Below are 13,794 nucleotides of genomic sequence, written 5' to 3'. Positions count from 1 at the left end.
AGGCGATAGGCACATAACTCATGTTCGATGATAGGTGCTCAATGCATGGGATCTATTCGAAAGATCAAAAAATAAAACAAGAATAGCAGACAACGACGATAGGTTTGTAACTCATGGTCGATGGTAAGTGCTAAGTGCACGGGATCTGTACAATGCCTCTGTCCCATCCGTTAGTTGCTGCGTACATCCTGGCACAGCCCGCGCCACGCAGGCCTGTCCGCGGCGATGGCCCGCAGGTGCTCCAGGTCTGCCAAGTTCCTCAGACTCCTCAGTCCTGCTGATTCTAGGTCCGCAGATAGTGTGGACACGATGGTTGTCCGTGGCCGCCCTCGCCATACCTTGTCCCCACAGGTGAAGTAACTCCGCATAGCGAGGGCGGCAGGCGTGTCTTGAGGGAGTCTGAGGATATGCCCAAACAGGCCCCACCTGGATCGCCGCATGAGGGCACTGATGGGCTCTGCTTGGGCATCTGCCGTACAGGGCTCTGTTTGGAATCACCTGCGGTTAGCGGATACCCAGGAGACTTCGAAGTTGTCTGCGATGGAATGTGTCCAGACGCTCCCATGCTGAAGCCGTCAGTGCCCAGGTGCCTCCATTGTACGTTAGCACAGGGATGATAAACGCGTTGTAAAGCCTTAAGCCCGATTCATACTTCATGTCGCGTACGGGAAACGCGTCGCGTCGCGAAAAAGTTGATCTGAACTCAACTATTTCGCGTACGGGAAATCCATCGCGTACCGTGAATAGCGCTCTGAAGGCTGCTGTTGCTAACTGTTTCCTTCGTGCAACATCTGTTGCACAATGGGTAAAGAATGGGAATTATTGACTTGGCCGCGGGTGACTCTATCCGTGTGAGCGCAGTCACGGCCAAGAGAGAACATGTCAGAAAGGAGTGAACTGCAGATATTGTGGATGCAACTGAACACAAAGAATATGGACTTAGTATGACATCTTGGGTCTAAACCCGTTATATGGTACCTCTCAAGCAAGTATGATCATGTTAGATACCTGCCCATTGCCAGAAATGGGATGCGGAACATGGGTTGGGGACAGGCAACGTCCGCAAACAACTGCGGGTGGTTTTTGTTGCTTGTTTCCAACCTGTCATGACCTGTCATGACATGATGTGACACCTGTCATGACATGATGTGACTTGTGCTCTGCATGTTGGATCCCTGCTCCCGCAGCTTGACAGGGAAGCAGGTCTTTAATACTAGACCAATCCCGAAAAGATTGTCTGGGTTCGTGAAAGGGGGCACGCTTGCGAGCCAGCTCGTGTGAAGTGCATCGTTTTGTATTTTAGTTTGTATGTGTCAGCTCATGGCGGAGGCGAGAGAGACTTTTGCTCACCGAGCTGAAGCTAAAGGATTTGATGGCGTCCTGCCAGCAGCTAGTCAAAGGACCTTCGGTACCTTAGGCAGACCCTGACGGAGTTTGGAGGCCAGCTAGCTCTCGGCAAGGAGAAGAACATTCGCGTGGCGATCGACTCTCCGTAAAAAATACAAGCTACACAGCGCCGACATACCACAACAGCTACGATTTCAACTTACTCCTCGATCTGCTGCTTCACCAAGTTCAACTATTTACAAGTCCTGACTGTTGTAGTCTGAAGCTGGAGTCTCATCGCCCACCTACAGGTAGCTTTGGAGGTAAAGGTATAGTTTAGGGTCCCAAATTATTTTAGTGGGTCAGCATGCTCTACAGAGTCCCAGGCATGCACATTACACATAGCCATAGGCCTTGGCCACAACTGACATCGAATACGATGTGGATGGAAAACCACTGGTGTATGCAAAATCACCTTACGATGCGAACGAAGACGGCGCAAAGGACCATGAAAATCGCCTGAGTTTGAAGCTCGGTGATGCCGTGCGTGTCTTGAACACCTCTATGGGCAAGGGATGGTGGTGGGTAGAAGTCGATGGCGAGTCTGGCTACGTTCCATCATCATTCCTTGGTACTGAGGATGACCTGCGCGGCGCGGAGGAAGCCTCCTGGCAGAACGACGAATATTTTGACTTCTACTCACCACCATCCCTTGCCCATGGAGGTGTTCAAGACACGCACGGCATCACCGAGCTTCAAACTTAGGCGATTTTCATGGTCCTTTGCGCCGTCTTCGTTCGCATCGTAAGGTGATTTTGCATACACCAGTGGTTTTCCATCCACATCGTATTCGATTTCAGTTGTGGCCAAGGCCTATGGCTATGTGTAATGTGCATGCCTGGGACTCTGTAGAGAGTGCTGACCCACTAAAATAATTTGGGACCCTAAACTATACCTTTACCGCTTTGGAGCCGATGGATTTTCCGACTTGGACTTCTACCGCAAACTCTCGCAACATTATACACTATACAGCGTATGTTGGGTTTCCGTCCGCTCGTGTCGACATGTCATCTACTGTACATGTACCGGATCGCGGAGGCGGAGGAGCTTGACGAGCTCCCCTGACTCCAGGTTGCCGAGATACCGCCGTCGTCTTCGTTCTTATCGCTGGAGACATTCTCTCCTTCCAGGACCTGCGCATATTTGTCGTCCCGGGGGTAGAGACTATGTTGTCTTTCGAAATAGTTCTTCATCAAGCTCGCGCGAATGATGATTCTCATCATGATGAACTCATTCCGACGGTGTGACATGGCGATGGTCTTTGCTGGGGCACTTGCTTGGTGAAAACGCAATCTTCTTGTGCAGTAGAACATTGATCGGCTGCAGATGAGTACAGTCACTTCGTGGTTGGTCCTACAGGAGGAAGCCTGGCAGGAAAGAGGCAGGACTCATCGTAAACGAAGCGCTCGCAACAAACAATAGCACTCGAAATATCTCAGCGTAAGATTAAGGGCTTATCGCTTTGAGCCACAGCGCCCACAGCCTTGCCTACTTCATCAAAGTGAGCTCTACATGTTCGTTGACCTCTTCACACTACACAGCAGAGAGAAACAAGGATTATGGCTTAGCATTTCGACTCCAACAGCAGAACATTACCAGTATTATTATTATTATTATTATGTGCTTGTTCGCGTAGACATCAGCATGGCCTGCAGCTGCATTAATGGGCATGCAAATCATGCAAACCAGCCAAAAATGTTCGCATAAGCCACTTCGAATAAATACAAAAGACCATAACAGTTTCAGAAAAAGAAGAAATATGCGAAAAGAAGACAAAAACTAGGGTGCCGACACCACTCGGGCACAGATGCCCACCCAACCGCTTCGGTCAGCAGCAAGGGCACGGAACGCCTCCAGATCGACTTTGCTTGACAAGGAAAGTCCAATCCGCTTGGCATCATCTTGTAGTAGCGTTGGTAGTGTGTGTCTTGGTCGTCCCCTCCAGCCCGCTGGACGAGTGCGAGAGAGAAACCCACAAAGAGCTTTGCTTTCTGTCGCGTCGTCTCCCTTGCATGCAACTAACGAGAAAACTGTGTACTTACCCCCCCCCCATTCACACGCAAACTATCAAACAAGTCCTGTGCCGCATGCTGGTCAGGTGGTGCCATGTATGTGTTGTACAGTGGACTCTCAGTTGACATGCCCCCTTTCGAACGCAGACAATCTTTTCGGGTCGGGGACAGGCAACGTTCGCAAACAACTGCGGGTGTTTTTTGTTGCTTGCTTTCCAACCTGTCATGACCTGTCATGACATGATGTGACTTGTGCTCTGCATGTTGGATCCATGCTCCCGCAACTTGACAGGGAAGCAGGTCTATAATAGATAGGATTTGACATGAGGTTAGATTAGGCCTAAACGTTACAGTGTTAGTTTGTCACTTTGTGTGGTCAGTGTCCAATCCATGTTTTACTGGTTTAGTTCGAACCCTGGAGGTTTATGAGAAGGCGTGCTGGGGAAAAAAACGTCATTGCTTGTGGATCGAACTTGGAGACACATGTGAACAGAGCGTCTGAGCCTTCTTTCTTGGAGTGGCTCACTGGACGAAGATGAAGCTAGCGATTGTTGTTCTCCTTTGCGGACTGGTCGTTCAGACACAGGCCCAAATTGACTCGTAAGTACAAGTACTAGATTCGATTACGGCATTAAGGCATTTACAGTTTGAGTAAAGCGCCTCATTCACTGCACGGTCGTTTTGGCAAAGACTGTTGGCATGTTATTCGGCGGACGAGAAAACCTCCTGCCCTGGAGTCGGTTGCAGACTAGTGCTGCAATGGCAGTGTGATTGCCAACTCCTACTGCTTGTCCGCCTATACTTCAAATGTGCATTGTCCTTTAGGCGTTCGAGTTGCAAAACCACATCGGGAAGATCAGTCATAGGCGATGATAATAATTGAAAAGGGTTTCACTTTTTTTTCAGGCATAACTTCATGTTTAATGTCTGTGGTGCCTCTCTCGGTAGGCTGCTCTAGTGCTGCTGCATTTCGCATTGCCTGCTACTTTTCGTAGTTAGAGCCAGGGAGTAGTACAATATTTTATCACTCCCTTAGTATTGACTCACATAGATTTTTGCCATACCTAAGCAGTCAACTATTCTTGCATATTTGACTCCTTAGGGCTATATTGACCGCTTATTTTGACTCCTTTTTAGCGATTGAACACAATGCTTTGGTTAGTCGTGATAAATCTAATATTGACTTCGTACTTGGTCAGTATAGGAAATAAAAGACCTCGTAAAAGACCTCGGCTTCGCCTCGGCCCAGTTTGTGTTCAGTTTATATTCCACGTATAAACCTAAGGTTAGTTTACATTATTAGAATATTACATGTACATGTACGTACTACTCCCTGGTTAGACTGAGCACTCTGGGCCGGCTCTAGACTAGATCAAGAGCGACGTGCTATCATAATGTCTGTCATTGTGGTGCCTCCTTTGGCATTTGCACCATGCCATGGGCATGGCTGGCCTTTGTCAGTTTGTGTTGATCTACATGACATAATTCTTGTACCAGCCCGACCTCGAACCGTACGGTTCGCCGCACTACAATCAAGCGCGCCGTTCCCCGCCGCCGTAGCTCCGATTGACTCGCGGTTTTTTTTGCGCTGGGCAGCTGAAATCCCACTGCAAAATTTGATGTACTACACATGTATGTACATGTCGTACGTGGACATGGAATTGAAATCCAGTCGCACGTCTAGTGGCCCGAGGCCAGGGCGCTGGCCATGCAACCGTGGATAAGCGGAACATGCATTTTATACAGCGCGCCGGTCGCATCGGTTCAACATGACGTACATGTAACTGTCGTTATGCACTGCACGCAGCGTTCGGTACGCACTGCCACTGAGGGCGCCGGCCCCGGTCAATCGACTGGATTTCCATATCCGCCACAGTACGTACCCGGGGCCGGCGCCCTCAGTGCGTACAGAACGCTGCGTGCAGTGCATAAACGTCATGTTGAACCGATGCGACCGGCGCGCTGTATAAAATGCAAACATGTATGATAATTATCAATAATTATAATTCAAAGGATCAGTAGCTAGTCGGGGAAGTGAACTGCCTGAAAAGAGAAAAAAACGCCAGACCCACCAGGACTCGAATCTGGGACCCTGCTTGTCATGAGCAATGCTCTAACCACTGAGCTATGCCAGCCTATGGCCCATGGCCATGGGACCAGGCTAGGCTGAACCTAGAAGGCGCTGACAAGTTTTTCACTCCAAAGGCAGCTCACAACACGTGCCATACATACTGATGGGGGTTCAGCCTGGTCCCATAGCTCAGTGGTAGGGAGTTCAGTTCCGGTCACTGAAAAGCGAAAAGTGCAGTCACAGCTCGCCTGTACAAAGTGAATGGGCGCCTCGTGGCTGCAGTTCGAGATGCAGTTCGCGGCCCGAGTATCTTCTCCCGCGGTCCCGCGGCCTTTTCGGCCTTGTCGATGCTATTTTTAGGTAGCTGAGGTCATTACCTTTCCAATGGTGCCACACATGCCATGCTTCCAAAAATAATGCCTCCGCGCTTGGCGCGGGTGCACTTCGAAGTACTAATTTCGACCAGATCCGTACTCGGCTTCGCGAGGAACACCCGATTTTCGTGTTCAGCGGCCTCGAATTAGCCTAAACCAAGAGGATTCTACAACATTGAGGCTCGCGCTTTATCGCCGTAGAAGGAAAATGATCACAGAAACCAGCCCACGGCGATTTCCTGGTGGTAGACGAAAAAATCGAGTGAACTGCGCGCACACTGTACTGGTAGAAGCAGTGACGGTGAAAACGTGTGACTTGTGCAAGTCGGCGCGCACGGCATGCGTGCACACTGCATGCACATGCATGCACACATCCTGTATCGCCATGTATGCACCAGATAGTGCAGTGCTGGACGGAAACCACACGGCTCCCATACATACTTGCATTTACTTCTGTGACTACTTTCTCCCCCGTTTTCCGATCTTCAATCGACTACCATAATTACAACTCTAGATTGCCTTGGAATTTTGGGTTCAAATTTTCACAGGTTGTTTCTCGATTCTTCCCGGTTTAGAAAAACTAGCGTTTTATGCAAAACTCGCGAATTTGATTTTTCAATTGAAGTCCCTATCAGTGGTTAGACTTAGTTAGAGCATTGCTCATGACAAGCAGGGTCCCAGGTTCGAGTCCTAGTGGGTCTGGCGTTTTTTTCTCTTTTCAGGCAGTTCGCTTCCCCGACTGATCCTTTGAGTTCTCCCAATCCTTTCCAAATAAATAATAATTATAATAATTATCAGTTATTTACATATTATAATAATATTATTATTAAAATATCATTGATATGGGTAGGTTGCCATTTGAAAGTATGGAGAACCAGCGCGTTCAAAAGTATGCTTTTCAGCGTCGCTGTTTCGATCGTGTTCTCGTTCAGTTTCTCTGCTTGTAGCGAATATGTAGCTTGTTCTAGGTCATGTCAACGTCTTCTAGATGTAGTGGACGATTGGAGAGATCGGCTGTGGCGATATCATCGCGGAATGCGACTCGAAATTGAAAATTTGTATCGCTGATCCCATCGCAGTATTCGCTCTCAAAACAGGAGCGAGAGGGAGGGCAGCGATGGCCTAAAATCGTCATGGCAGGCGTAATTCACCAGCCAGCGACTGCTTCTTGTCTTATCTTTCACTTACCTTACGCTGGATGTAAGTAGATGAAGAAAAATATAGATTTAGAATCAGACACAAGAATTCATAATTTGCAAGTTTGAACCAATTGTTTTACCTCAAATGTGTGACAATAATTATGACCATATCCCTGGTATGCTGTTGCTCTTCATGCACTGAGACAACGCTTGTAAGGTTGTTTTGTCCCTATGTTCCCAGTACATGAGCACAAACTAATTCTCAGTCTATTTGTTTGTGATACCCTGGTTGATCAGAAATATGCACAATTGGTGCGTATCTTTGGTATTCCACCTATGGCCTTCATATACTACTGCATGCTGTATCAACATCCATGCTTACCTGGGTGCAGTGATACATATGGAGTCAGGAAAACACAACTTGCATAGACAAAAGTTGTCTAGATTTCGTACCATGGTTGCTTCTTTGGCTGCGATAGCCCCTTACATACATTAGATGGCTGGTACATAAAGGGCTGTACTGATGAGGCCTTAATGGCCAAAACAGCTGGCTGTCTACAGCATTGGGTACTTCAAGTATATGTATGAGCCTCCCCTTTTACCTGGAGTAGCGTGTAGCCACACAACCAGATCTTTGCTTTGATCACACATGACTTGTTTCCGTGTTTGTTTTGTTGTGATATCACCATGGTTATCATAGAGAGCCCCGTGTGTCCACCGATGGAGGTTCATTGACATTCAGCGCCGGCAGGAATGGTGATATTGCTTTCCAAACTGGCACTGGTGGATCCCTGTACCTGAATGGCGGACAGATACAGTCAGCTGCTGACCTCAAGGGTGCCAAGGTATGCTGACAGTCCTTAGTGCACATGTACACAGCACAGTACAGCCTGGCACAACACAGTACAGTACAGCGCCTGCAGTTGTGCATGTAATTGCGAAGGTGGCTGAAAACCAAACAGTATAAGGCTATACGCCATTTGAGGTAGGAGTCTAACGTCAAGAAGTCATCCACAGGGGAGATTTTGCATGTACCGGTATGTGCAAGCCAGGCAGTTTGATAGGTCAACGCCACAGCACAATGAGCTTTCACTTTGAGTGCATACATGCCCAATATCCCGGATGAAGGCAGGCAGGAGCTAGGCCAGTCTGGTTGTCGGGCATTCCTGACTGTAACAGGTAGTTGCACATACACGTATGATCAACTCCTCATTGGCTAGATCCATGGTAACATGGATTGAGTAGCTAAGTATAGAACATTGCTGTTCTGAACTTTGACTCTTCTCATGGCATCAGGGTGATGGTGGTGCAAAAGGTGAAGCTGGTCTTGATGGTATGAAAGGAGACCGAGGTATCGCTGCTATTGATGGTGCAAAGGGAAATTCAGGCTCCAATGGACAGCAAGGCATCAAAGGAGATACAGGAGTAGCAGGTTAGCTGATGTACATGCCGGCACGATGGTCTCATGACTGTGTTTTATTCAGTATGTCACGTTACTTTGTTGGTGCATTTCGTCCCTCATCCTCTCCGTAATGCTCCAACCCAATCAACTGAAAGCGTCTTTCAATCATCCCTATTGTCCAGCTCGCCTGACATCTATTTTGGAGTGGTCATTGCATTTCTTTCTGTGTGACTACCGTCTCTCATTTTCAAACATCATACTACATTTATTTACTCGGCTTACTTAAAAATGCTCATGGCTGCACTGATGGGGCCTTTATGGCTGAAACAGCTTGCTGTCTACAGTATTGCGTGTTATGTTAATTTGTGTTGTTCCAGGTGTGAAAGGTGATGTTGGCAGCACGGGATCAAAGGGAGACATGGGAATGAAGGGCGAGACTGGTACCAGCGGTGTCAATGGAATCAAGGGTGACGCTGGTGTACAGGGACCTAAGGGTACAGCTGGTACAAAGGGTACATCCGGTGACAAGGGAGAAGCTGGTACGTAAACCTACAAGTCTCTTTCGTAGCTGTATCTTCTATGTCCTCGTCGTTCTCTCCCTCTCTCTCTCTCTCTCTCTCTCTCTCTCTCTCTCTCTCTCTCTCTCTCTCTCTCTCTCTCTCTCTCCCTCTCTCTCTCCCTCTTGTACTCTCTTCCTCCTCCCTCCCCCTCTCCTCTCTCTCTCCCCTTCTCGCACACATTGGTGAATGAACAAAATTGACCCACTAGGAATGCACTCTGTACAACGTTTGAAGTGTCTAGTATGCAATACTGCTTGTGCCTTGAAGCTAGTCTTATACAGAGCTCTACCTGCTACCCCAAACTTAGTGCATTGGTGTACACCGGATTTCTCTTTGGGCAAGGTGAACACCCCACCCACATAGGCTCGATGCAATGCTCCCTCAGTGTGGTATCACTCTGCATGCATTTTTACAGTGGCACATTCTTCTTCAACTCATACTTGCACCACATAAGTCAAATTTCATAACATTATTGTGTTCCTTTAGGACCGCCTGGTCCCACAACTGCTGTTGGTGGTGGCAGCGGTAGCGATGGTTGTCTTCTGGCCTATCTTCCATCGTGCCCGTATTGGCTGAATCTCGACAAGCCCATCCTGGCAGCTAACACACCGAACCAGATCCTGAGAGTGGCAACAGGCAGTAAGCACCATGCAGTGCCTTTCTCCACACCAGTAACAACATCCATTCAGTATGTGTGCTATACATAATAAAATAGGAATATGAGTGGGAAATATCAATGCTGGAAATGTACATAGCACTTTGGACAATATGTTGTTTGTTTGTGTGTGTGTGTGTGTGTGTGTGTGTGTGTGTGTCTGTGTGTGTGTGTGTGTGTGTGTGTGCGTGTGTGTGTGTGTGTGTGCATGTGTGCATACGCGTGCGTGCGTGTTTGTGTGGTGCTCGAGATGATGTCTACATATGACCTCCTGATTTAGTCAGTAAACTTGCCTGCTGATCCGATCATATTATAGGAGGAAGAGAGAAAAACAGGACACATGTAATGCTCGGAGCAATACTCTCCCCACTATTGCATGCTCTTTAGCTACGGTCGGCGTCGGCAACCAAACAAGCCGCATTTCCATCTGTTAGAAAGACTTCAGATTGATACCCCAGCCAGCTATTTTGGTCATATTATCATACTGCTATCGCTAAGCAAAAGGCGACTGTGTCTATATCACGGGGCTTGAGACCAAACATAACAGTAGTCGTATTCTCTGTTGCTTCTAACCTTCTTCCATCCACTAACTGAACAAAGTGATGTAAAGTCAGTAAAAAAATGCGTCAGCAAGGAACACAGTTGACAAAAGGATACTGAGCGCGACATTCAACGAACTGACCCTGTGGCTCAAAACCCATCTCAACATGGCTAATATGCAGCAGGTATCCTGTTCAGAAGACTACAATATGTTAGGCAAGCAGACAGACTGTTACAGGGCTCATCCTATTTCCATCTAAGCGGCGTTCATTAGGATATTCAAGTTTCAAAAGTTTTCAACAATTTGTTGCGTTTCCAATCACGTGTCCTCTTCAATAGCTAATGGCCACCCAAGTTGGGTGCACCGGTGGGCTACGGTATTTTCTCACCCTGTTCTTTTCCTAGGAGGATAACTAAGAGTTGAACTCGTAGGATTGCTGTTTGGAGGTACAAAGTGCTTGCTCGCTTTTAATGTATGAGACTTGTTGATTTTGAAAGCTTGAAATAAGGATTCCTCTGAGGCAAGGTAATCCTTGAGGTGCAACTGTTGCTCAACTACCTGCTGTCACCCATTGTGTTGGTGTTCATGCAGATATGGAGAAGTTCTTCCATCCCCTGTATGAAGCCAGTTTCAAATGCAAGTTCTATGGTCTGAGCTCATCCAGAACCATGTACTCCAGCAAGGCTGCCCTTACCTCTGAAGTTTATCCGAAAACTGGCAAGATTTACTATCAAGTCAACTGGTAAGCAGTGCTATCACGTTCTCTTGCTCTGCGTGTGTATGTACCGCTATATGCAGTGTGTGTCCGTGTCTGTGCATATGTATGTGTAATATTATGATCACACCAGAGCAGTTCAGGACAAGACAAAAGGGGGAACTGTTGGCTTCAAGGTCAAAGCTAGAACGCTGAACTAGAACGACACGGAAGCTCAGCAGCACAACGGAAACAGATGCGCGGCTGATACAAACTTAGAGTAGAGGAGTAGAAAGATAATGATCTATCATGTGAGGCAGCTCACTAGTAAGGATATGACATCCCTCCACCATTAGATGAGGAACACTTAAAGTAATGATATGAGAAATGAGTTCACTATAATTTGTTGTTGATACGAGAAGCGAGTTCAATGCAACACACTAAGGAACTGCAAATACCAACAGAGAGCTGAACGCAAAACCCAGCAGGTCTGCAGTTACAAGTTCAAACGATCAGGGAACTTCCTTGAGGGTGTAGACCTGCGTAGATTAGAGCTAGGAGAATTAACAGAGATATCAGAAGACTGAGTAGAAGATTCAGCAGAAGGTGCAGCGGATGCAGAAGAGGATAGTGATGTTGATTCCACATTCTGGCGGCTGGCGGCAACCTCTGGCTGTGACGGCGGCTGTGGTGATTCGGCCTCTGCATGTGACGGCGGCTGTGGTGATTCGGCCTCTGCATGTGACGGCGGCTATGCAGTTGCCAAATTTGAAGTTGATGATGGTGATGACCGGTCGGATATGCCTGCACTCTCGGGTAGCATTTCTCCTCCCTCGGACGGAAGATGGCGTCTAATGTGATCAGCATGGCGCTTCCAAATGCGACCATCATCCAGACGTGCAGTAAACGTGGCTGGACCAAGACATTCTTCCAGCACACCAGGCATCCATTTAGGCGTAGATGTGAAGTTAATCACCCAAACAGCATCACCACAACAGGGATCCGACGCCCGAGCTGTGCGACTGTCAACAGCGGCACCTTGCCTGTTCAAGACACGTGTTGATGTATCTGGAAACGTCAGGTCAAGACGAGAACGTGGCGTGCGGTTCATAAGCAGCTGAAATGGTGACTGGCCTGTTGTTGACTGAGGCGTTAAGCGATAATGAAACAGAAAGCGGTGTAACCGTGACGCTAGGTCTCCACCAGTACCTGGCAATTTCTTCAAGCCGGATTTGACTGTTTGAACTGCTCGCTCAGCAAGACCGTTGCTTGCTGGGTGGTAGGGTGAAACCAAGGTATGCTTGATACCGTTACTTGAGCAGAATTGTTGAAATTCCGAGCTGGTGAACACTGAGCCATTTTCCGAGACAAGCTGTTGCGGACGACCATGTGTAGCGAAACACTCACGAAGCTTGCCAATGGTAACTGTCGACGTAGCAGATGGAACGGTGTGCACGTCGATGTACTTGCTGTGGCTGTCGACGATCACAAGTAGCATCTCGCCTTCCACAGGGCCTGCATAATCAATGTGCAGTCGGGTCCAGGGTTTGCACTCCCAGGGATGCAATGGCTGTAGTGCTGGAGACTTCTGGGTTGCTTGACATGGCTCACAGCTGCGGACCTTGAGTTCAATTTCGGCATCGATCGATGGCCACCAGACGTAGCTGCGGGCGAGCGACTTCATTCTGGTTAAGCCGGGATGGCTGAAATGTAGAAATAGTGACGTAGTATGCCGTATTTGTGGCCTTTCCCCATCAACATGTATATGATTGGGAGGTACGGACATTTCGAAGTTACGGGCAATGCCCAGTCCCGGACCGCCCGGATAAGCGAGGTATGAGTGTACTTGCAAGTATGTGAATTCCACTGTACTTTGGCGAGACGCATGTCAAACATGACAATATGACATCTAGGAATGGGTTTGCCCCCACACTGGAGCACAATCATCGCCGAAGTCGCAACCTCTATTTCGTAATATGACATCTATGAATTCAGATTTGTTTTTCCTTTCCCCTTTTGTTTTGTTTGTTTTTGGCAACACAGCCACATGCTGTATGATCAGTCGTGTTGAGCGACAACATCTATGATAAATTCCAATTATGTACATTCTTGCTTCATGCAGCACTGCGCCAACCTGGACATTACGATCCTCCTCATCCGGCGCCCCGGTACAAATGGAGATCGTTAATGTGACACTCTGGTTCCAGGACATAATGGAAGTGCCGTTTTCTGGAATGGGAACCTCCAACCAGGTTCAGTTCGCTGGTAAGATAGATAGTCATTCAAAAGATTGCACTTTAAAATGTCATTCAAACACACACATTTACTACAATGCATGACCCCATTTCTTTAAAAAAATTGTTTTTTTCATTATTTATAAAAAGTGAAAAGGACCAAGGCACTACTAGTTGCACTATAATGTCCACTTACACAACCAGTTACTAAACAATCAGGTCATGTGATGACATTGCACGACACTGACCGACGGTACTGACGTTCTACAACTAACTGGCTAACAGCTCTTGCACATCTTGGATGCGCACTCCAACAGCCTTCCAACTTGGAAGGTTCTAAGTTACAGAAATAACATAAGGATAAGGGACGCATGAGCTGATGGTTTAGTAACTGGTGGTGTTAGTGGACATTATAGTGTAATTAGTAGTTCCTTGGTCCTTTTTACTTTTATAAGTAATCCTTGGCTCTCCATCCGACGTTTCTTCAGAATTCCCAAACTCCAGTGCAGCGTATTTCTTGCTCTTGAAAATACCGCCATTCCGGCAACAGGCTCTCAGCTGCACCAAATAGATAAATAAATAACTTTGCCAATATTTCGCCCATTGGGCATCATCAGGGCATTGAGGAAGGGGAGGCAAAAACACGAAATATAAGGACGAATAATGCAGGCAGATGTCTGTCCCTCCATCCGAGTTCATTTTTTTTAATAAGTTAGGGTTTATCGG

At 47.5% G+C, this 13,794-nt stretch overlaps 1 protein-coding gene across 2 annotated transcripts in view; it reads left to right on the top strand.

Annotated features, from left to right (window-relative positions):
• The first annotated feature begins 3,836 nt into the window (after positions 1-3,836).
• Positions 3,837-13,794, top strand: part of LOC135810149 (uncharacterized) — a 41,822-nt gene continuing 31,864 nt past the window's right edge. The window contains exons 1-7 of one of the 2 annotated variants that reach the window (XM_065323615.1): positions 3,837-3,998; positions 7,683-7,827; positions 8,279-8,414; positions 8,762-8,923; positions 9,431-9,583; positions 10,732-10,882; positions 12,957-13,099. In XM_065323615.1, coding sequence (XP_065179687.1) covers positions 3,934-3,998; positions 7,683-7,827; positions 8,279-8,414; positions 8,762-8,923; positions 9,431-9,583; positions 10,732-10,882; positions 12,957-13,099 — 955 coding nt within the window. In that variant the 5' untranslated portion in view covers positions 3,837-3,933. Of the gene's footprint in view, positions 3,999-6,763; positions 7,044-7,682; positions 7,828-8,278; positions 8,415-8,761; positions 8,924-9,430; positions 9,584-10,731; positions 10,883-12,956; positions 13,100-13,794 lie in introns of those variants that run through there. The other variant, XM_065323616.1, reaches the window with a different exon arrangement.

This window comes from Sycon ciliatum, chromosome 2 (genome assembly GCF_964019385.1).
Source record: "Sycon ciliatum chromosome 2, ocSycCili1.1, whole genome shotgun sequence".
NCBI classification, from domain to species: Eukaryota; Metazoa; Porifera; class Calcarea; order Leucosolenida; family Sycettidae; genus Sycon; species Sycon ciliatum.
Note: the sequence above shows the minus strand (reverse complement) of the source record. Positions and strands in the feature narration are given on the sequence as shown.